The 22,697-nt window shown below is 47.1% G+C and overlaps 1 protein-coding gene and 1 long non-coding RNA gene across 4 annotated transcripts in view; one reads left to right on the top strand and one right to left on the bottom strand.

The window, feature by feature from the left end:
- Nucleotides 1–1,457, top strand: part of RAB7A (RAB7A, member RAS oncogene family) — a 70,746-nt gene extending 69,289 nt beyond the window's left edge. For all 3 annotated transcript variants that reach the window (XM_036868547.1, XM_036868548.1, XM_036868549.1), the window contains exon 6: nucleotides 61–1,457. In XM_036868547.1, the coding sequence (XP_036724442.1) occupies nucleotides 61–156 (96 nt within the window). In that variant the 3' untranslated portion in view covers nucleotides 157–1,457. The remainder of the gene's footprint in view (nucleotides 1–60) is intronic.
- LOC118903435 lies at nucleotides 540–21,087 on the bottom strand. Its single transcript, XR_005021816.1, has 2 exons — nucleotides 19,972–21,087; nucleotides 540–1,408 (listed from the first exon to the last, which is right to left on the bottom strand). It is a non-coding gene; the product is annotated as an uncharacterized LOC118903435 (long non-coding RNA).
- Between the last annotated feature and the right edge of the window lie 1,610 nt (nucleotides 21,088–22,697).

Here is a 22,697-nt window from a genome sequence, read left to right as displayed (position 1 = left end):
CTGGGCTCGGGAGTCTCCCCGAGCCTGGACTGACCAGCCTGTCTGTCTCTCCCTGCCCAGGAAACGGAGGTGGAGCTGTACAATGAATTCCCTGAGCCCATCAAACTGGACAAGAACGACCGGGCCAAGGCCTCGGCGGAAAGCTGCAGCTGCTGAAGTGGCAGAGAGCAGAGCACAGAGTCCTTCGCGATCCAAGAACACACGTAGGCCTTCCACCATGAGCCCCTCTCCTCTCCACACCAACAGTCATCTCTCACATCCAGCTGCCAAAAGAACCCCAAACACAGTCTCCCCTGCACACACACACACCCCCCTGACACAGACTCACTCCACAGCCCAGGCCTGTGGCGGCTCCGTCGGGGTCCCTGCGTCGGTCCTCAGACGGCAGCAGGACGGGCCGGCTGCAGAGATCGTTCCGGTTTGGAGTCGGCCTCAGAGGCTGCTGCTTTTTGTCCACTGGAGAGAGAGAACTGTTTACAGTCAACCCGTGTCTCATTAGTTCTGGTTTTTTTAACTGTCTTGTGGTCTTTTTACCCCCCACCCCCCCACCCCCGTGAAGGCTACCACTTGGGAAGGCGGGTGCCCTGCGCTTCATTACAGGCTCACACCCAGTCTGATAAGGCTGAGTTTTGTATGTATCTGTTAATGCTTGTTACTTTTAACTAATCAGACCTTTTTACAGTATCCATTTATTATGTAATGCTTCTTAGAAAAGAATCTTATAGTACATGTTAATATATGCAACCAATTAAAAGTGTATAAATTAGTGTAAGAAATTCTTGGATTACGTGTTTAAGTCCTGTGATGCAGGCGTAGAGATGGAGGGTTGAAGCCTGTCTGGATCGCAGAGTGTTCAGCCACTCAGATTGCAGAAATCCAGCCGGAGGCAGTATTCTGTACAGTAAACACGAGAATCATGTACGCCTTTTAATCAAAGACTTAGGAGCCAAAAAGCTTTTCATCTCTCCAGGGGGAAAACTGTCTAGTTCCCTTCTGTATCTAAATTTTTCCAAGAGGTTGATTTGCATAATACCATGGTGTGTGCAGTGGAGAAACGGCTGTTTCAGAAATACAAAACTCTGATTTTTCTTTTTTTTCTCTGCTCCACACTTGGAAACTCCCCTATTAGATCAGCATCCACGTACAAGAGGGAAAGGAAAAGGAAAATCCTACCAGACCTGTCCTAGTGACTTTACCTTTGTTCTGGAAGGCGCTCCTTTCGGGGCTGTGGCACCCTTAGGTGAGCAAACCGCCTCTCCTTCTTCCCAGTACAACCCACCACGCCTTCCCCGTGTCCTGGGTGAGGAGCCAGGCGGCTGTGCCCCAGGACCGCCCGCATTGTAGCTTGCTTCTCAGAGCACCTCCCTCTCTCCAGAGGCCTGCATTCTAGGGTGTGGGCCGAGTTCTTCTGTAAAGAGATGAACGTGATGCCAATAAAATGTAACAAGAACAAAGACCGTCTGTCTTCGCCCTGTCTTTTTTCCCTCTTCCAGACTCGGGCTCAGGAGAGACCCTGTTAGCTGATCACTGCCGCTGCTTTTTCTGGGCCCGCAGGCCTCTGAGGCAGAAAGGCCGTCTCCTCTCCAGCCCCGCAGTACCTGTCCCTGGCTTTTGTCTTTTGCATTTTTAATCACAGTATTGGTGGGGGGGGGACCCTGCATGGAGAGAGCATTGTCCCTTTAGAGGAGCAACCGCGAGCTGCTGGTGACCCACGGACCCCCCACAGCCTGTGAGTGTGACTCGGCCTTCGTGCCGTCTTGCGTTTTGCCTGGCGTGGTCGCTAACGCTGTGCTGGCCGGCCATCACAGAGTTCCGGATTTCTGCTGTTTCACAGGACAGGAGGGCCTGGCCGCGTCAGCCCCACGTTCCAACACAGACAAGCAACAGCCGGGACTGAGTAGGTGCCGCCCAGAACCAACTGTGGGAACTAGTCGTGCTTCCCGCAGCAGGGCAGTGTAGGCTTTGCAGACTTAGCCTTTGGATTCTACTTGGGTCCACTTCTCAAGCCCCTCAGTCGGTGTCTTTCCCCCGCTGCTCTTGGCTCGTACTTGACGTGTGAAAGTACCGTCCTCAGGAGCTCGCCGCCACAGTGCCGCCGCGGCTAGTGGGGCTCACCCCTTCTGGGGCCCTGCACCCTGGGCTGGGCTTGGTGGCTATGCTGTTTGGCCTCGAGAGGAGCAGCGTCCTTCCCAGCTGGCGGCCCAGTGCTGGGCCGTGCTGTGTGGACCAGGCTGCTGGTCTCAGACCGGGTCCCTCGGGTCCTAACCCTGAACATGACGTGGAAATGGACTTTGACCTCTGACCTCAACCATGCCCTAAAACTGATGATCATCCTTACACTGACCTGCTTTATTTTGAAATGAGCTTGAACATAACCTTGTGGCCCTGATCCCAACCGTAGCTAGCTGATTCGAAATTTGACTTTCAACCGACCTTGACTCTGTTCTCAGCTTCATCTTGTCACTGACAATCATCCTAAACATGGTCCCCCTTGAAATGACCTTGAATCTGACCCTCCTCCTGACCCTGTCATATTCCAACTTTGAAGTTAACACTGAACCCTACCTACCATGACAACCTTACTCCAGCCTGAGACTAATCCATTTAATGTCCTGTCAGCCCAATGTCTGGCTGACCTTGATCTCACCTTATTTACCTAAACTCTACACATACAGCTACACTTACCTAGATTTGGTTTCTCCACAGTACGAAGTAAGGCTGAGACTGAACTCTGCACTAATACAGCGTCTTTTCCCATAATCCTACTAAGAGTCAGCATCAGCACGTGCTTCTGAGAGAAACAAGTTTGCTCCAGCAAGCAGTAAGATTTGCTCTTGAGGAGAATGGGATTTGGAGTGTTTGCACTAATGCAAATTCTTTTCAGTAACACAGTTAAGTTCGTTTGAATTTGCTGTGCCTCCCGGTAAGAATGTGAATTGCCACGAATGTGTGCTGCTGTGTTTACATTCATCTCACTTTGTTCTAACAAGAGGAAGTTACTTTTGAGAAGAATGGGAATGATTTGTTGCACGGATACAAATTCATCTCAGTAGTACTCCTCAGCTTGATCCAAACCCACTGTCGCCCTGTGAATGTGCATTGCTGTGATTGCGTTCAGTTCACTCCAACAAGCTGTAAGGGGTCTGGGACTGACTTTGTTGCACTGATGGGACTTCTTATCAAAACCTCTATTCAGATTGGTCCTAATTTCTCCTACCTCTCAGTAAGAAAGTGCCTTTAGATGAAGGTGTGTTGCATTGCTTCCGTTCATGTTAGTTAACGCTAACCAGCAATAAGGTTTTATCTGTGAGAAGAATGCCTGAGGCTGAGCTTGTCTGCACGTAGTGCTTTCCAGTAGCACTAGTTAGATGAACGTGCCCTAGAGCTGAATGTAGGTCCGTCACGGTTTATGCTGACCTGCAATGGTTGAGACTAAGCTTGCTTACAGTAATACGGATTCTCCCCATTACCACTAATTAGACTCATCCTAATTGGCTCAAGCTCTCAGCAAGAGCTTGCTGTTGAGGTGAAAGTATATTGCTGAGTATATTCATCTTGTTTCATTAATCCTGACCCAGTCCCTGATTCTCAGCCAGATACACTCTGAGGTTGAACCTCTTGCCTTGTCATGACCCTAAGATCTTCCTGGACCTCACAGTGATGTTGGCACTTCCTTGCCTTCCAAATGACCTGACCACATGATGTCCTAATTTTAGGTTGACTTCCTACTTTGCCTCAAACCAGATGTTTATCTTGAAACTGATCTTGAGCCTGACCCTGATCCAGTCTCTCACCCTATGGATATGTGTTCCTCGTGAATTGCCCTAATTTTTACCTTGTCCTGAACTTGACCCTGTGTCACACTTACGTTACAACCTTGGAATGACCCTCCCGATGCTGCACGTTAACCAAAGCCAGAGCTGAACTGGTCCTTGAATTTGATCGTCTTGAAGTTGACCTTGAAATTGACCCTCACCCCTGATCCAGATCATGCTGCCAATGTCTCAAATTGAGAAACTGATTTTAACCTTGAACTTCTCAAGTCCAATCTTGTCCTTCATACAGGATGTTCCTGACCATAATCCCCTTGAAGCAACCTTGGGTAAGCTTTCAAATTAACCTGGAACCTGACCTTGATCCAGTGTTCTGTGCCTCGCTCTTTTCAGCTTGATCTTGAACTTCACCTTGAACCTGTGCACTGAAAATCACCTGGCCTTAATCCTCCTTGAATTTCAAATAAGCAAGAACTTGACCTCACATTTGAAAGTGGCCCTGTACAACTCAACAACAAAAAAAAACCCAGTAGAAAAATGGGCAGAAGACCTTAATAGACATTTCTCCAAAGAAGACATAGAGATGGCCTATAAGCACATGAAAAGATGCTCAATATCACTAATTATTAGAGAATGCAAATCAAAACTACAGTGAGGTACCACCTCCTACCAGTCAGAATGGCCATCATTAAGAAGTCTACAGGAATTCCCTGGTGGTCCAGTGGTTAGGACGCCATGCTTCAACTGCAAGGGGAACGGGGGTTCAATCCCTGGTCGGGGAACTAAGATCCTGCATGTGTGGGGGCAAAAAATAAAAAATTTAAAAAGAGAGCTGTTCTTAAAAAAAAAGTCTACAGATAACAAATGCTGGAGAGGGTGCAGAGAAAAGGGGACCCTCCTGCACTGTTCGTGGGAATGTAAGTTGGTGCAGCCACTATGGAGAAGAGTATGGAGGTTCTTCAGAAAACTAAAAATCGAACTACCATATGAGCTGGCAATCCCACTCATGGGTGTATGTCCAGAGAAGACTCTAATTCAAAAAGATACACGCACCCCTATGTTCATTGCAGCACTGTTTACAATAGCCAAGACATGGAAACAACCTAAATATCCATCGACAAATAAATAGATAAAGAAGATGTGGTACATAAATACACTGGAATACTACTCAGCCATAAAAAAGAACACTCCAAAAAAGAACATTACGGGCCAATATCTTTGAATATAGATGCAAAAATTCTCAACAGAATATTAGCAAACCGAATCCAACAACACATAAAAAAAAGATCATACACCACGATCCCAAGTTTGAATCCAAGTGGGATTTATCCCAAGTTCACAAGGATGGTTCAACATTTGCAAAATCAATGTGATATACCACATTAACAAAAGAAAAGTCAAAAACCAAATGGTCATCTCAATAGATGCAGAAAAAGCATTTGACAAAATTCAGCATCCATTCATGATAAAACCTCTTACCAAACTGGAATACAGGGAACATATCTCAACATAATAAAAGCCATTTATGACAAACCCACAGCCAATATAATAGTGAAAACCTAAAAGCCTTCCCGCTAAAATCTGAAACAAGGATGCCCACTCTCACCACTTCAGTTCAACATAGCACTGGAAGTTTAGCCACAGCAGTCAGACAAGAAAAAGAAAAGGTATCCAAATTGGAAGGGAAGAGGTAAAACTGTCATTATATGCAGATGCTATGATACTATACATAGAAAACCCTGAAGACTCCACACAAAAACTACTAGATCTAGTAAATGAATTCAGCAAAGTAGCAGGATACAAGATTAACATTCAAAAATCAGTTGCAGGGACTTTCCTGGTGGTCCAGTGGTTAAGACTCCACCCTTCGACTGCAGGGGGCATGGGTTCCATCCCTGATTGGGGAAGTTATTCCATGCCACGAGGTGAGGCCAAAAAAACCAAACCAAAACAAAAAAATCGGTTGCATTTCTTTACACTAACAATGAAATATCAGAAAGGGAATGTAAAAAACAAGTAACTTTTAAAATAGAACCAAAAAAAAAACCACAAAAATCCTAGGAATAAACCGGACCAAGGGGGCTTCCCTGGTGGCGCAGTGGTTGAGAATCTGCCTGCCAATGCAGGGGACACGGGTTCGAGCCCTGGTCTGGGAAGATCCCACATGCCGCGGAGCAACTAGGCCCGTGAGCCACAACTACTGAGCTGGCGCGTCTGGAGCCTGTGCTCCACAACGAGAGGCCACGATAGTGAGAGGCCTGCGCACCGCGATGAAGAGTGGCCCCCGCTTGCCACAACTAGAGAAAGCCCTCGCACAGAAACGAAGACCCAACACAGCCAAAAATTAATATAAAAATAAATAAATTAATAAGAAATTGACATTTAAAAAAAAAAAAAAAAAACCTGACCAAGGAGGTGAAAGACACCTTGAGAACTATGAAACATTAATAAAGGAAATTAAAAAGGATTCAAAGAAATGGAAAGATATACCATGCTCTTAGATAAGAAGAATATTGTTAAGATGGTGATACTACCCAAAGTAATCTACAGATTTAATGCCATCCCTAACAAAATTCCCAAGACATTTTTCACAGAAACAGAATAAATAATCCAAAAATTTATATGAGACCATGAAAGACCAGGAATTGCCAAACCAATCCTGAGGGAAAAAACAAAGCAGGAGGCATAACTCTGCTATACTTCAAACAATACTACAAAGCTACAGTAATCAAAACAGTGTTGTATTGGTACAAAAACAGACATACGGATCAATGGAACAGAAAAGAGAGCCCAGAAATAAACCCACACACCTATGCTCAATTAATCTTTGACAAAGGAGGCAAGAATATACAATGGAAAAAAGACAGTCTCTTCAGCAAGTGGTGTTGGGAAGGTTGGACAGCTGCATGTAAATCAGTGAAGTTAGAACACTCCCTCACACCACACACAAAAATAAACTCAAGATGGCTTAAAGGCTTAAACATAAGACATGACACCATAAAACTCCTAGAAGAGATCGTAGGCAAAACATTCTCTAATGGGACTTCGCTGGTGGCACAGTGGTTAAGAATCTGCCTGCCAATGCAGGGGACAGGGGTTCGAGCCCTAGTCCAGGAAGATCCCACAGGCCACAGAGCACCTAAGCCTGTGTGCCACAACTACTGAGCCTGAGCTCTAGAGCCTGCGAGCCACAACTACTGAGCCCACACGCCACAACTACTGTAGCCCGCGTGCCTAGACACTGTGCTCCGCAGCAAGAGAAGCCACTGCAACGAGAAGCCTGCATACTGCAAGGAAGAGTAGCCCCCGCTCACGGCAACTAGAGAAAGCCCACGCACAGCAATGAAGACCCAACACAGCCAAAAATAAAATAAATAAATTTGTAAAAAAATTAAAACCAAAAAATAAATTAAAAAATTAAAAAACCCAATTTAAAAATGGGCAGAAGACCATAATAGACATTTCTCCAAAGAAGACATACAGATGGCCAGTAGGCAAATGAAAAGATGCTCAACATCTCTAATTATTAGAAAAATGCAAATCAAAACTACAATGAGGTATCACCTCACACTGGTCAGAATGGCCATCATTAAAAAGGCTACAAATAACAAATGCTGGAGAGGGTGTGGAGCAAAGGGAACCCTCCTACACTGTTGGTGGGAATGTAGATTGGTGCAGCCACTATGGAAAACAGTATGGAGGTTCCTCAAAAAACTAAAAATAGAGTTCCATATGATCCAGCAGTCCAATTTTTGGACGTTTACCCAGACAAAACTATAATTCAGAAAGATACACGTACCCCAATGTTCACAACAGGATTATTTACAACAGTCAAAACATGGAAACCACCTAAATGTCCATCAGCAGATGAATGGATAAAGAAGATGTGGTACAGGACTTTCCTGGGGGCGCAGTGGTTAAGAATCCTCCTGCCAATGCAGGGGACACGGGTTCGAGCTCTGGTCTGGGAAGATCCCACATGCCGCGGAGCAACTAAGCCCGTGAGCCACAACTACTGAGCCTGCGCATCTGGAGCCTGTGCTCCGCAACAAGAGAGGCCGCGACAGTGAGAGGCCCACGCACCGCGATGAAGACTAGCCCCCGCTTGCCGCAACTAGAGAAATCCCTCGCACAGAAACGAAGACCCAACACAGCCATAAATAAATAAATTAAAAAAAAAAAAACCCATGATCTCAACTGATACAGAAAAAAGCATTTGAAAAAATTCAACTAGAAAGTTTCTGCAATGGAAGCCATGAACACAATGAAAAGACAACCTCCTGAATGGGATAAAATATTTGCAAATCCTATAGCTGAAAAGGGCTTACTATCCAAAATATATTTAAAAACTCATACAACTCAAAAGCAAAAGAACAAACAATCCAATTGAAAAACGGGCAAAGGATCTGAAGAGACATTTTTCCAAAGGAGACACACAGATGGCCAACGGGGACGTGAAAAGATGCTAAACATCACTAATCAGGGAAACCAGTCAAGACCACGATGAGATATCACCTCACACCTGTCAGAATGGCTATTTATCAAAGACAAGAAGTAACAAGTGTTGGTGATGATGTGGGGAAAAGGGAACCCTTGTCACTGTTGGTGGGAGTGGAAGAGAGGATGCAGGTTCCTCAAGAAATGAAAGACAGAATGATGCACCGCACGTTAGTGGGGAACCTGGTGCTGAACCGTCTGCAGACGAGCTGCTTCTGGGTCGGGCCTCGAACGCGGCAGAGCAGCTCCCTCGCCACGATCTACTGAAAGTCAGCCCTCGACACAGGGGTTTGTGAAAAAGTAAAACAAACAAATAAGTAAATTAAAAAAACAGAACTATCAACCCATCCAGCAATTCCACTGCTCAGTATTTATCTGAAGGAAGTGAAAACACAACTCGAAAGACAGCTGCACCCTCACGGTCACCGCAGCACTAGTCACAACGGTCAAGACATGGAAACAACCTGGGTGTCCATCAACAGACAAACGGATAGAGAAGATGCGGCACACGGATGCAATGGACTCTTACTCAGCCATAAGAAACGAAGGAAATCCCGACATTTATGACATCGTGGATGGACTTGAGGGCATCAGGCTAAGCGAAGTAAGTCAGAGGAAGACAAATACTGTGTGATCTCCTTGATATGTGGAATCTAAAAATAAATAAATAAGCCAAACCCACGGACACAGAGAACAGACTGGAGGTTACCAGAGCTGGCGGGGGGTGTGGGTGAAATGGGTCAAGGGGGGCCAGGCGTCCGGTTACAACGTTGGTCCTGGGAATGTAACGTTCGGGATGGCGACCAGGGTTCATCCTACTCGACTGCGTATTTCAAAGTTGCTGAAACAAGCTGTCTTACCTGACGCGCGGCAAGCCACAAGCTGAGATGCCGGCCGAGGTCGGCAAGCCGAGCGAGGCGACAGGAGAACAAACGCCCCGGCAGGCACGGGGCCCGGGTGGTTTCGGGAGAAGGAATAAGGAAGCAGGGCGGCGTCTGCGCGTGGGGTGCGTGGGGAAAAGCGATGGAAGAAGGGTGTGAGCGGGGGGAAGTAGGCCGCCGGCCTCTGCAGGTTCCAAAGGCCGCCCCGGGGACACCTGCGCAGGCCCAGTTGGAGGGCCGGCGGTCCTAACCGGTTTCAACCGGCTCAGCTCCAACCGGGTGCAGCTGACTCTGGGCTTCCGGACACTGTTAGGCTGCGTGGAGGACACGCAGGTCTTTCTGTAGCAACAATTAAAACCGCCTTGATGAGTCAAGGCAGGTTACAGGTGAAATGGATTTAACTAAGCAGCCCCTGCAGTTTCACTAAGAGACTAGACCTTAAAAGTTCTCATCAGAAGAAAAAAAAATTTTGTAACGATGTATGGTGACGGATTTGACTACACTTACTGTGGTGATCATTTCACAATATATACAAACAGCGGTACACCTGAAACTAATATCATGGTATGTGTCAATTATATCCCAGTGTTTAAAACTTCAACACCTTTTTGTGATACAAACACTGGGTAAACTAGCAATAGGAGGAAACTGCCTCAACATAATAGAAGTCACATATGAAAACCCCACAGTCAACATCATACTCAGCGGTTAAAGACTGAAAGCCTTTTCCCTAAGATGAGGAACAAGACAAGGAGGCCCCCTTCCATCACCACATTCCACAGCGCACTGGCAGTTCTATCCAGAACAATCAGGGCAGAAAAACAGATAAAAGGCCTCCAAATTGGAAAGGAAGATGTAAAAGTATCTTTGTTCACAGATGGAACAGTCTTATATGTAGAAAACCCTGAAGAGTCCACAATATAATTGGAGATGATAAACTACTTCAGCAACATCGCAGAATACAAAAATGAACACACAAAAATCAGCTGCATTTCTATATGCTAACAAGAAACAATCCAAAAAAAATTAGGAAAATAATTCCATTTATGATAGCATCAAAAATAATAAAATATTAGGAATAAATTTAACCAGGTAGGTGAAAGACTTGTACACTGAAAAGTACAAAGCAATGCTGATAGAAATTAAAGACCTAAATAAATGGAAGGATACTGTGTTCATGGATTGGAAGCTTATAACTGTTAAGATGACAAATAACGTCCTGATTCAAAACTTAATACAAAACCACTGTAATCGAGACAGTGAGGCACTGGCGTAAGAACAGACATATACACCAATGGAATAGAACAGGGCGCTTGGAAATGGCATATATATATGGTCTATGAACTTTCAACGAGGGTGCCACGACCATTCAAAGGGGAAAGAATAGTCTTCAACAAATTGTACTGGGGAAACTGGATAGCCACACAGAAGAATGAAGTTGGACCCTTACCTTAACACATATACAAAAATTAACTGGAAATGGATCAAAGGTCTAACTGTCATAGCTAAAACTATAAAACCCTTAGAAGAAAACACAGGGGAAAGTTTCATGACACTGGATTTGACAATGACTTCTTAGATATGACAGCAAAAGCACAGGAAACAAGAAATCAATAGGTAAGTTGGACTTCATCAAAATTAAGGACTTTTTTGCAGCAAAAGTTAATATCCGAACATATAAAGAACTTCTACAACTCAGTAACAAAAAATCAGTGCAATTTAAAAATGGTCAAAAGACTTGGATATCTGTCCAAAGAAGATACACCAGTGGCCAATAAGAACATGAAAAGATGCTCAATGTCACTAGTCATTTGCGACCACTTTACACCCAGTAGTATGTCTATTATTCAAAACAAAACAAAAGGGACTTCCCTGGTGGCGCAGTGGTTAAGAATCTGCCTGCTAACGCAGGGGACACAAGTTCGAGCCCTGGTCCGGGAAGATCCCACATGCCGCGGAGCAACTAAGCCTGTGCGCCACAACTACTGAGCCTGCGCTCTAGAGCCCGTGTGCCACAACTGCTGAACCCCACGCAGCCTAGAGCCCGTGCTCTGCAACAAGAGATGCCACCGCAACTACAGAAAGCCCGCGCACAGCCACAAAGACGAAACACAGCCAAAAAAATAAATAAAAATTAAAAAAAAAAAAGGTTAGTAAAGATATTTTTATTGGATTCAAATGCCAAAAAAAAGAAAAAAAGGAAAAAAAAAAAAGTGGTCCTGAACCAGGCCCTAATTCTGACCCTTGTCCTCACCCTAACCACCCTTACCATATTTTGCCCTCATTTTTAACTTGTCCTTGAAACTCACTTTGACTGATATTGAACCAAACACTGACACTGATGCTTTTCATAACTTTGAACCTGAATCACCCTGGTCACGTCATGCCCTACGTTTATGCTTCACCTTGAATCTGTCATCCTCTCACTAGTGATAATCCTGACTTTGAGCTGCCCTAGACTTAAAATAACTTTGACCCTGACCCTAATCCTTAGCCTTCTTCAGACCTTTTTTTTTTGTTTTAATTTTATTTTATTTATATATTTTTGGCTGCACTGGGTCTTCATTGCTGTACATGGGCTTTTCTCTAGTTGTGGCGAGTGGGGGCTCCTCTTTGTTTTGGTGCGCAGGCTTCTCATTGCGGTGGCTTCTCTTGCTGCGGAGCATGGGCTCTAGGCGCGTGGGCTTCAGCAGTTGTGGCACAAAGGCTCAGTAGTTGTGGCACACAGGCTTAGTTGCTCCACGGATTGTGGGATCTTCCCGGACCAGGGCTCAAACCCGTGTCCCCTGAATTGGCAGGCAGAATCTTAACCACTGCGCCACCAGGGAAGCCCTAGTCTTGTTCAGACCTTTTACCTGACCCTCATCCTGATGCCAACTAGCATTCTTATCTTATCCTAGGTTTTTTGTTTTTTTCCTGGGGGCGCTGCACCACATGGCTTCTGGGATCTTAGTTCCCCGACCAGGGACTGAACCCAGGCCCGTCGGTGAGAGTGCGGAGTCCTAACCACTGGACCGCCAAAGAATTCCCACAACCACCTTAACTTTGAAGTGCATTTGACTTTGAGTTTGTCCTTTAACTTAAGTCTGATTCTGGCCCTGAACATCATTATGACCACGCCTTGCCTTTGTTCTGAACCTGACCTTGATGCCTGCTCTAGATCCTTACCTTAACACTGCCGATCATCCTGACCTTTCTCAGACTGACCTCAAAATAACCTCATCTTCATATTGATTCTGCCCTTGTACTGATAATGATGCATTCTGACCTTGAACTTTACCTTAACCCTGACCTTAGCCATCCTTTAGACAGAGACCATCATCCACAGTTTGAAGCACCCCAACCCTGAAGGGATCTTGTCCTTAAAACTGACCTTAACCCTGACCCTGATCCTTATCCTCACTCTCACCTTCACTGTGACTGATGATCCTGGACCTGCCACACCTTGAACTTGATCACGAAGCCGACTCTGATCCTGACCATAATGTGCCTGCCTTCCTAGGGGCCTTTTCCTGGATCCCAAACTACTGTCACCTTCCAGATCTCATTTTATTCTTTGTCATTTCGCTCATTTCTTGGACGTGTCCTGTGTTACTTTGCTAGGGCTGCTGTTACAAATACCACAGTCTGAGTGGTTTAAACAACAGAATTTTATTTTCTCACGGTTTTGGGGGCTAGAAGTCCGAGATCAAGGTGTCGGCAGCACTATTTCCTTCTGAGGCCTCTCTCCTTGCCTTGTAGATGGGCATCTTCTCCCTGGGTCCTCTCATGGTTGTCCCTCTGGGCCTGTCTTGTCCTAATCTCTTATGAGGACACCAGTCATATTGGGTTAGGGCACCTAAGTGACCTCCTTTTCACTTAACTGCCCTCTAAAAGCCTGTCTCCAAATGCACTCACACCGCGAGGTACTGGCGTTAGGATATCAACATGTGGATTCAGAGGGGACACATTCAGCCCGTAGCAAATCCTGTCTAGGTACTAGCTCCCGTGTCTGTCACTAACTTTGCCTTATTTCTTAAAGCTGGCTTAATGGCAGGTTCCCACTCCTGACTGGTTTTAATCCTTAAAAGCCTTGTAAGGTATGAACTACCCTCTGTAAAGAGGAGAAAACAAGTTAAGCACTTGCCTGGAGTTGGCTGGGAGAAGGTTCCTTTCTCTCAAGCCTGGCTGTGAATCAGCTGAGGCCCAGGACACCACCCAATTTTGCTGGACTTTAGGTTGCTGGGCTGGGGGTCCAGGTGTCCTTTTCAAACCTCTCCAGGTGATTCTAATGTGCAGCCATAGTCAAACTGGTGTAAAAATATTTCCCTAATTATGTTATAGGCTGCAAGTATGTGTAAGGCTCACTGCTGGTTCCTAACAGACAGAAGATTATGCCTCAAAAAAAAATTAAGGGGGCTTCCTTGGTGGCGCAGTCGCTAAGAATCCGCCTGCCAATGCAGGGGACACGGGTTCGAGCCCTGGTCCAGGAAGATCGCACATGCCGTGGAGCAACTAAGCCTGTGCGCCACAACTACTGAGCCCACATGCCACAACTATTGAATCCTGTGCACCTAGAACCCGTGTTTCACAAGAAAAGCCACCACAATGAGAAGCCCGCGCACCACAACGAAGAGTAGCGCCCACTCGCCACAACTAGAGAACGCCCACACGCAGCAACAAACACCCAACACAGAAAAAATAAATAAATAAATAAATAATTTTTTAAAATTAAGGATCTCAAATATGCACTTGCTCTCCTCACCACCCCCACTAGGCTGCAGTCCTGCACGTATTCTTTGGTCCACTTCCCCTACACACATCACACCAGTATTTCTGTTTTCCCCCCTGTAGCATACAGAATCTTAGTTTCCCGATCAAGGATCGAACCTGCGCCCCCTGCACTGGAAAGGTTAAGTCTTAACCACTGGACCACCAGGGAAGTCCCCCCATCAGTATTTTGAAATTGGAAAACACCAGGCAAAGTCCAGTTTTCCACCTGCTCCTATGGATCACTAACTGAGGACCCACCATGCTGCACACTTGCCTTCTCCGTGTGTGTCACTTGCACAGGCTGGCCAAGAAGCGTGTGCCTGGCATCTGGTGCTGCCGGAGCCCTGGTGTGTGGCGGAACGAGAGTTGGCGGGGCTGCTCTGCCAGGCGGGCTCACGCTCCCGAGTTTCCTGACGTCTGGGGAGAAGCGAGCTCGCTGGCGGGAGTCCTGCCTCAGTTGGCGCTGCAGGGCTAGAGCCGCCCTTGTCGCTGGGCACTTGCCATTTTGCCAAAACTCGAGGGAAAGGAGCCAGCGCTGGAAGTCCGTTACCACTTAGGGTCTAGTCTAGCTCATGGGCGAACCGTGAGTCCCTACTTTAGGCCAGAGGGGAGGAAGGGTAAGGGCTGTAATAAACCCCTCGCTTTAGGGGAGGAAAGGCCAACTGGCTGAAGTGGGGTCTGCACGTATATCTGTTCCTTCTACTTGGAGAAGCCAGCATGGCTGTCAGTTCAGAAAAGCACGCTGGGGCCTTCCCTGGCGGTCCAGTGGTTAAGACTTCCTCTTCCAATGCAGGGGGTGCGGGTTCGATCCCTGGTGGGGGAGCTAAGATCCCACATGCCACACAGCCAAAAAACCAAAACATAAGACAGAAGCAATATTGTACCAGATTCAATAAAGACTTTTAAAAAATGGTCCACATCAAAAAAAAACAAAACAAAAACTTAAAAAAAAAAAAAAAAAGGACCCTGGCTCTCTCTCCAGTCAGCCCTCCACACCTGGAAAGGACTGTTTGGGGGCTGTCTTGTCCAGGAGTTGTGAAAGGACAGGGAAACTGCCTGCCATCCCCCATTTCTGGCCCTGGGATAGGATCCTCTAACTCTGAGATCAACTCAGGTTACCCTGGGGATCATCAAAATCCTCTCAGGTCATTGATTATCTGGCTATTCTCGCTGTAAAAACAGAAATTGCTAACGCATATTAAAAGGATTATACACTATGTCCAAGTGGAATTTATTCCTAGAATGCAAGGATGATTCAACATACGAAAGTCTATCAATACACGACATTTATAAGATGAAGACAAAAAAACATGATCTCAACTGATGCAGAGAAAGCATTTGAAAAAATTCAACTAGAAAGTTTCTGCAATGGAAGCCATGGACACAATGAAAAGACAACCTGCTGAATGGGATAAAATATTTGCAAATCCTATAGCTGAAAAGGGCTTACTATCCAAAATATATTTAAAAACTCATACAACTCAAAAGCAAAAGAACAAACAATCCAATTGAAAAACGGGCAAAGGATCTGAAGAGACATTTTTCCAAAGGAGACACACGGATGGCCAACGGGGACATGAAAAGATGCTCAACATCACTAATCAGGGAAACCAGTCAAGACCACGATGAGATATCACCTCACACCTGTCAGAATGGCTATTTATCAAAGACAAGAAGTAACAAGTGTTGGTGATGATGTGGAGAAAAGGGAACCCTTGTCACTGTTGGTGGGAGTGGAAGAGAGGATGCAGGTTCCTCAAGAAATGAAAGACAGAATGATGCACCGCACGTTAGTGGGGAACCTGGTGCTGAACCGTCTGCAGACGAGCTGCTTCTGGGTCGGGCCTCGAACGCGGCAGAGCAGCTCCCTCGCCACGATCTACTGAAAGTCAGCCCTCGACACAGGGGTTTGTGAAAAAGTAAAACAAACAAATAAGTAAATTAAAAAAACAGAACTATCAACCCATCCAGCAATTCCACTGCTCAGTATTTATCTGAAGGAAGTGAAAACACAACTCGAAAGACAGCTGCACCCTCACGGTCACCGCAGCACTAGTCACAACGGTCAAGACATGGAAACAACCTGGGTGTCCATCAACAGACAAACGGATAGAGAAGATGCGGCACACGGATGCAATGGACTCTTACTCAGCCATAAGAAACGAAGGAAATCCCGACATTTATGACATCGTGGATGGACTTGAGGGCATCAGGCTAAGCGAAGTAAGTCAGAGGAAGACAAATACTGTGTGATCTCCTTGATATGTGGAATCTAAAAATAAATAAATAAGCCAAACCCACGGACACAGAGAACAGACTGGAGGTTACCAGAGCTGGCGGGGGCTGTGGGTGAAATGGGTCAAGAGGGGCAGGCGTCCGGTTACAACGTTGGTCCTGGGAATGCAACGTTCGGGATGGCGACCAGGGTTCATCCTACTCGACTGCATATTTCAAAGTTGCTGAAACAAGCTGTCTTACCTGACGCGCGGCAAGCCACAAGCTGAGATGCCGGCCGAGGTCGGCAAGCCGAGCGAGGAGACAGGAGAACAAACGCCCCGGCAGGCACGGGGCCCGGGTGGTTTCGGGAGAAGGAATAAGGAAGCAGGGCGGCGTCTGCGCGTGGGGTGCGTGGGGAAAAGCGATGGAAGAAGGGTGTGAGCGGGGGGAAGTAGGCCGCCGGCCTCTGCAGGTTCCAAAGGCCGCCCCGGGGACACCTGCGCAGGCCCAGTTGGAGGGCCGGCGGTCCTAACCGGTTTCAACCGGCTCAGCTCCAACCGGGTGCAGCTGACTCTGGGCTTCCGGACACTGTTAGGCTGCGTGGAGGACTCGCAGGTCTTTCTGTAGCAACAATTAAAACCGCCTTGATGAGTCAAGGCAAGTTACAGGTGAAATGGATTTAACTAAGCAGCCCCTGCAGTTTCACTAAGAGACTAGACCTTAAAAGTTCTCATCAGAAGAAAAAAAAAATTTTGTAACGATGTATGGTGACGGATTTGACTACACTTACTGTGGTGATCATTTCACAATATATACAAACAGCGGTACACCTGAAACTAATATCATGGTATGTGTCAATTATATCCCAGTGTTTAAAACTTCAACACCTTTTTGTGATACAAACACTGAGTAAACTAGCAATAGGAGGAAACTGCCTCAACATAATAAAAGCCACATATGAAAACCCCACAGTCAACATCATACTCAGCGGTTAAAGACTGAAAGCCTTTTCCCTAAGATGAGGAACAAGACAAGGAGGCCCCCTTCCATCACCACATTCCACAGCGCACTGGCAGTTCTATCCAGAACAATTAGGGCAGAAAAACAGATAAAAGGCCTCCAAATTGGAAAGGAAGACGTAAAAGTATCTTTGTTCACAGATGGCACAGTCTTATATGTAGAAAACCCTGAAGAGGGGCTTCCCTGGTGGCGCAGTGGTTGAGAATCTGCCTGCTAATGCAGGGGACACGGGTTCGAGCCCTGGTCTGGGAAGATCCCACATGCCGCGGAGCAACTAGGCCCGTGAGCCACAACTACTGAGCCTGCACGTCTGGAGCCTGTGCTCCGCAACAAGAGAGGCTGCGATAGTGAGAGGCCCGCACAGCGCGATGAAGAGTGGCCCCCGCTTGCCGCAACTGGAGAAAGCCCTTGCACAGAAACAAAGACCCAACACAGCCATAAAATAAAAATAAATAAATAAATAAGTAAATATGGTTAAGAAAAATATATTTTAAAAAAATACTAGATGCTTAAAGTTAAATTAAAAAAAAAAACCCTGAAGAGTCCACAATATAATTAGAGATGATAAACTACTTCAGCAACATCGCAGAACACAAAAATGAACACACAAAAATCAGCTGCATTTCTATATGCTAACAAGAAACAATCCAAAAAAAATTAGGAAAATAATTCCATTTACGATAGCATCAAAAATAATAAAATATTAGGAATAAATTTAACCAGGTAGGTGAAAGACTTGTACGCTGAAAAGTACAAAGCAATGCTGATAGAAATTAAAGACCTAAATAAATGGAAAGATACTGTGTTCATGGATTGGAAGCTTATAACTGTTAAGATGACAAATAACGTCCTGATTCAAAACTTAATACAAAACCACTGTAATCGAGACAGTGAGGCACTGGCATAAAAACAGACATATACACCAATGGAATAGAACAGAGCACTTGGAAATGGTATATATATGGTCTGTTAATTTTCAACGAGGGTGCCAAGACCATTCAATGGGGAAAGAATAGTCTTCAACAAATTGTACTGGGGAAACTGGATAGCCACACAAAAGAATGAAGTTGGACCCTTACCTTAACACATATACAAAAATTAACTGGAAATGGATCAAAGGTCTAACTGTTGTAGCTAAAACTATAAAACCCTTAGAAGAAAACACGGGAAAGTTTCAAGACACTGGATTTGGCAATGACTTCTTAGATATGCCAGCAAAAGCACAGGAAACAAGAAATAGGTAAGTTGGACTTCATCAAAATTAAGGACTTTTTTGCAGCAAAAGTTAATATCCGAACATATAAAGAACTTCTACAACTCAGTAACAAAAAAACAGGGCAATTTAAAAAATGGTCAAAAGACTTGGATATCTGTCCAAAGAAGATACACCGGTGGCCAATAAGAACATGAAAAGATGCTCAATGTCACTAGTCATTTGGGAAATGCAAATCAAAGCCACCTTACACCCAGTAGTATGGCTATTATTCAAAGCAAAACAAAAGGGACTTCCCTGGTGGTGCATTGGTTAAGAATCTGCCTGCCAATGTAGGGGACACGGGTTCAAGTCCTGGTCCAGGAAGATCCCACATGCCCTGGAGCAACTAAGCCTGTGCGCCACAACTACTGAGCCTGTGCTCTAGAGCCCGCGAGCCACAACTACTGAAGCAAGTAGCAAGTATAGCAAGTTCACAGCAGCATTATTTGCGATAGCTATAAGGTGGAAACAACCCAAGTGTCCATCAACAGATGATGGGTAAACAAAATGTGGTTTATATATGTATAACGGAATAATATTCAGCCACAAAAAAGGAACAAATTCTGAATAATGCTGCAACATGGATGAACCTTGAAGCCATTTTGCTAAGTAAAATAAGCCTGACATAGAAAAATAAATATTGTATGACTTCACTTAGATGGAGCTAGAATAGGAAAATTCCTATCAACTGAAAATAGATGTGGGCAGTGGGGGAATGGAGAGTTACTCTTTAGTTGGTACAGAGTTTCTGTTAGGAATGATGGAAAACTTCTGGACATAAACAGTGGTGATGGTTGCACAACATTGTGAATAGATGTCATGACACTGAATTGTATACTTAAAAATGGTTAAAATGGTAAAAAGTTTGTTATGTGCATCTCATTTTTGTTTTTAAAAAAAGGGAAAAAAGGAAACTGCCGAGCTAAAAAAGTCAAAGGCAATTAGTGTCTGCAGCTCACGAAACCTGAAAAGAAGGCTCAGCCTCACAGAACCCCAGGTGCCCCTGCCTCTGCCCGCAAACAACCTCCATCCTCTGTGATGTCCCTGCGAGGGTTGCCCTTTCAGCAGGAGCGCCCGTGCGTGGGCAAAGCCACACCGCACACAAGACAGCTCTGCCAGCTCGACTTCTGCTGCCACTCCCTGGTGTATATAGAGAACACGACCTTCTTCCAAGGTGTGGGAAGGCACAGTGGGGTGGGGCTATTTCTTTGGCCATCAAGCTCTAAAAGAGCCAGTGGGCAAGGCCTGCCAGCCTCACTACCTGAAGGAGGTGGAAGCGGAGGGGGCCAAAGAACAGGCACCCCTCCCTCCCCTGAGAAAGGCCCCAGACTCAGATTGCCCCCCGCCCTTGGAGTGGCTCTCACCCACCCAGCATCCCGGAAGCTGGGAAGCCTGCCCCTGGACCACGGGGAGCCCCAGGGCTCACCTCCTCCCGCTGGGGGCAGGGCAGCGTTTCCACTGCCCCGAGGCAGGCATTCTTTCTCTGGTAATGCCCTAGAATCCCCCGGAAATCCTAGTGCCCATCAATTATACCCCAATAAAACTAGAAGAAAAAATCCCCATGCCTGGGCCCTACCTTTGGCACTTTGGATTTCACTGTCCTGGGAGAAGGCGCTGGTGTTTTTTAAAGCTCACCAGGTGATCTGAGTGTGCAGCCAGGTTAAGAACCACTCTTCTGGATTGTGACCAATCAGCAGAGGCCGTGGCCCAAGGCTCCTTAGGGAACTAGGAAAGGAGCCGGCGTCACCGTGGTCATCGTGTTCCAGTGTCCGTGGTCCTGCGAGATGATGGGCTGGCAGCAGACAAGTATTAGAGGGCGGAGCAGTTGGTTTCTATTTCTGTTGTATATGTTTCTGGAAAGGGGAAGAGAGAAACCCCCTTCCCTTCTCAGTCAAGGCCTGAAGCCCGAGGAACTACCGTCACACGCCCCTCTCTGTGCGCAGGAACCGTCCGCCTGGGAAGTCACACCTGGATCTGGAGGAGTCCAGGGCTGACCGCTGGAGCCCCAGAGCAGGGCGCGGGCTTGCGCACAAACGCACGTTGCTGGTTAGCGCATAAGCCGTCCGGAAAGGGGCCAGGAACTAGGTGCAGATTTTCAGGGCTGAGGTTGGGAATCTCAGCGCCGGGGCGGATGCTGCCGGAAGCTGCCTTGGAAGCCAGGCTGTTGCGCTGCTCTTCCCACCCTGACCTCTAGGTTCAAGGGGTGGGAGGGGCTTTTGAGAAAGTCGGCTCCCAAGTCTGGGGCCAAACTCAAAGCGGGAAGAGAGCACCGCGCGGTTGGCCTGGGACCTGGTGCTGAGAGGCGCAGAGACCCCCGCCTCCCTCTCCATCTCCTTCCAGACTGGCTGCAGGATCAGTTTGGTAAAGAATCTTTGGGCAGCCCTTGCTCCTCAGGGAGAAGCAGGTGAGGGAGGTGGGCCAGGCAGGGTCCCGCCCTGAGGAGCCCCCAGCTGGCCAGTAACACAGAGGGATCTCTGGGGCTCAGGCACATGCAAAGAAGAGCGTCCAGGGGGTCTGCTCACAGCAGGCTTAAGTGGAGTTTTCATAAGATCATGGGCAGACAGGGCTGAATCTGTGCTGAAGTCCACTCAGGCCAACCCTGAGCTGCAGACGTGCCTTGTTTTACTTCTTACAATTTTTTCTTTAATCTAAATTTTTAAATTTTTTTATTTATTTATTTTTGGCAGCGTTGGGTCTTTGTTGCTGCGCGTGGGCTTTTTAGGAGTTGTGGCGAGCGGGGGCTACTCTTCGTTGCGGTGTGCGGGCTTCTCATTGTGCTGGCTTCTCTTGCCGTGGAGCACGGGCTCTAGGCGCACGAGCTTCAGTAGTTGCAGCACGAGGGCTCAGTAGTTGTGGCTCGTGGGCTCTAGAGTGCAGGCTCAGTAGTTGTGGCACACGGGCTTAGTTGCTCTGCGGCATGTGGGATCTTCCCGGACCAGGGCTCAAACCCGTGTCCCCTGCATTGGCAGGCGGATTCTTAACCACTGAGCCACCAGGGAAGCCCTTTAATCTGAATTTTGAATAATGTTTAAAGAACAAAACAAGAGATTCTATACTAAAAAATACCGTTTTGCCACTTCTCTTCAGAGTATTTTGCAGCCCGGGGCCTGCCTTCTACCTGGCATAGCAGCGGGGGCTGGGCTCATTGCCCCCTTATGGGCCCACCGTGCCCCCCAGGTCACCAGTCCCTCGCAAACCATCTCATTCATTGATATTTTCTACCTGGCCAGGTAGGCCTGTAGGTCTGTGAACCCTGGGACAGATAAAATTAATGCTTTTGTCTTCTGTTTTGGTTTGGACTTTTGTTTTTTTGTTTCCTGGGACAAAATTTGAATAGAAAAGCATCCCAGACAGGTGGACAAGAAAGGCACAGAGGTGTGCAGTGTGGTGGTTCCACGTGAGGACAGATCTCTGGTGGTTTACCATCAGGCAAATCTGCGAAGCTCTGGTCCCCAGTGTTCGGTGTCACCACAGGGGCTGGTGGTGTGGATTCCTGACACACAAAGGCCAGCAGGTGCCGACTGTACAGGCCTTGAAGGCAGCATCAGGAGTGGCCAGTGAGGACCAGTTAAAAGGTCACTCTGGAAGCCAGCTCTAGTGGTTGGTGCAGTGGCAGGTCAGGTGTGCACCAGCTGTCACTTGGCCATATCCCGGGAGAAGTCAGCTTTCAGGTTAGCCAGTCCTCTACTGGGGCTGTGGACACCTAAAAATCTGTGCAGGGTGCAGGTCTTGGGAGGAAACCAGCAGTTGGTCTCCTTGGCAGGCGTAGATGTGGCCTAGGCTGTTCTCTGAGCCTACCAGGCAGAGGTCAAAGACCGAGGTCAGCTTTGCAGAGCTTCTGCCATAGCCTGGCTGGGATCTGTGGGGGCAAGTGGTCCCCACAGAGGGACGCCTTCCCTCATAGCTGCCCGGCGGCGTCAGGGGGAGCCTTGCAGCGTCCTTCACAGACCCTCATCTCAGAGCCTCCTCCAGTGCAGCCCCGCAGGGAGTGACCAGAGGGATCTGTGCCCAGGGGATGAAGTCCTGGGGTCTGGCCTCGGCGCCACCCCAGGGGAACCTTAGCAAGGCCTCAGGAGGACCTGTGGCAGGAAAGCTCCAGTGCAGGTCCTGGACCAGCAACAGCACCCAAGGGTCCAAGCTCTCCAGGCCTTGGCTCAATTCCTTTTCCCAAACCTGTCCCAGCATCGACCCTTTGTTAAACGAGAGGACTCCCCCGCCCCTCCCTGGGCCTGTCGAGAAGGGGGTCTGGGGGTCCGCGTGTTGACATGCGTCTCCAAGCTTTAGGATCCGCGCGTCTGGTCC

The sequence above is a fragment of the Balaenoptera musculus genome, chromosome 11 (genome assembly GCF_009873245.2).
Source record: "Balaenoptera musculus isolate JJ_BM4_2016_0621 chromosome 11, mBalMus1.pri.v3, whole genome shotgun sequence".
Classification (NCBI taxonomy): Eukaryota; Metazoa; Chordata; class Mammalia; order Artiodactyla; family Balaenopteridae; genus Balaenoptera; species Balaenoptera musculus.
This window is presented reverse-complemented; position numbering and strand designations above follow the sequence as displayed.